This window comes from Chiloscyllium plagiosum, chromosome 6, assembly GCF_004010195.1.
Source record: "Chiloscyllium plagiosum isolate BGI_BamShark_2017 chromosome 6, ASM401019v2, whole genome shotgun sequence".
Classification (NCBI taxonomy): domain Eukaryota; kingdom Metazoa; phylum Chordata; class Chondrichthyes; order Orectolobiformes; family Hemiscylliidae; genus Chiloscyllium; species Chiloscyllium plagiosum.
In genome coordinates, this window is record NC_057715.1 from 104,242,387 (window position 1) to 104,243,181 (window position 795).

General features: G+C 53.0%; 1 protein-coding gene across 1 annotated transcript in view; it reads left to right on the forward strand.

The window, feature by feature from the left end:
* Positions 1–206: 206 nt before the first annotated feature.
* Positions 207–795, forward strand: part of si:ch211-218d20.15 — a 22,471-nt gene continuing 21,882 nt past the window's right edge. The window contains exon 1 of the mRNA XM_043692328.1: positions 207–285. Coding sequence (XP_043548263.1) covers positions 222–285 — 64 coding nt within the window. The 5' untranslated portion in view covers positions 207–221. The remainder of the gene's footprint in view (positions 286–795) is intronic.

A 795-nucleotide genomic window follows, 5' to 3' on the forward strand; every position in this document is an offset into this window, starting at 1 on the left:
ATAGGACTGCGACACACGCCTTACGCCTAAACAAAAAAAAATGAATTTCTTTTTAAAAGTTTTGACTCGATCCATGTAGTTAATCTTAAAGGTATATATATATATTTTTATAATGATGAAATGTGTTTTGGTTCCCGAATAAGGAGCTGGTTTCCAGTGTGACCCGAAGGTGACCCGGTGTCACACGGATTCGGGTCCGGGTTGCGGTTGTCCTGGTGACAATGGCAGCTGTGGGGCGGACGGAGCCGCTGCGGAAGCCGTGCACTTACCAGCGGCGCTTCAGAGGTAGGGAGGCCCAGGTAGATACTTGCAGTGTTATTGTAGATACAAAATGAATTATATCTCGTCACATCCGTGCACTAGTCCAAGGCAACCCAGAGGCGGGAGATGCTCGGTGTAATAACTAATCGTGACCCCCACCTCCCACCACCAAATCATCATCTCCCAGACCATCCATAACCTCATCACCTCAGGGGATCTCCCATCCACCGCCTCCAACCTCATAGTCCCACAACCCCGCACCGCCCGTTTCTACCTCCTGCCCAAAATCCACAAACCTGACTGCCCCGGCCAACCCATTGTCTCCGCCTGCTCCTGCCCAACCGAACTCATCTCGGCATACCTCGACACGGTCCTGACACCCTTAGTCCAAGAACTCCCCACCTACGTCCGTGACACCACCCACGCCCTCCACCTCCTCCAGGATTCCCGCTTCCCCGGTCCCCAACGCCTCATCTTCACCATGGACATCCAGTCCCTGTACACCTCCATCCCCCATCACAAAGGACTCAAAGC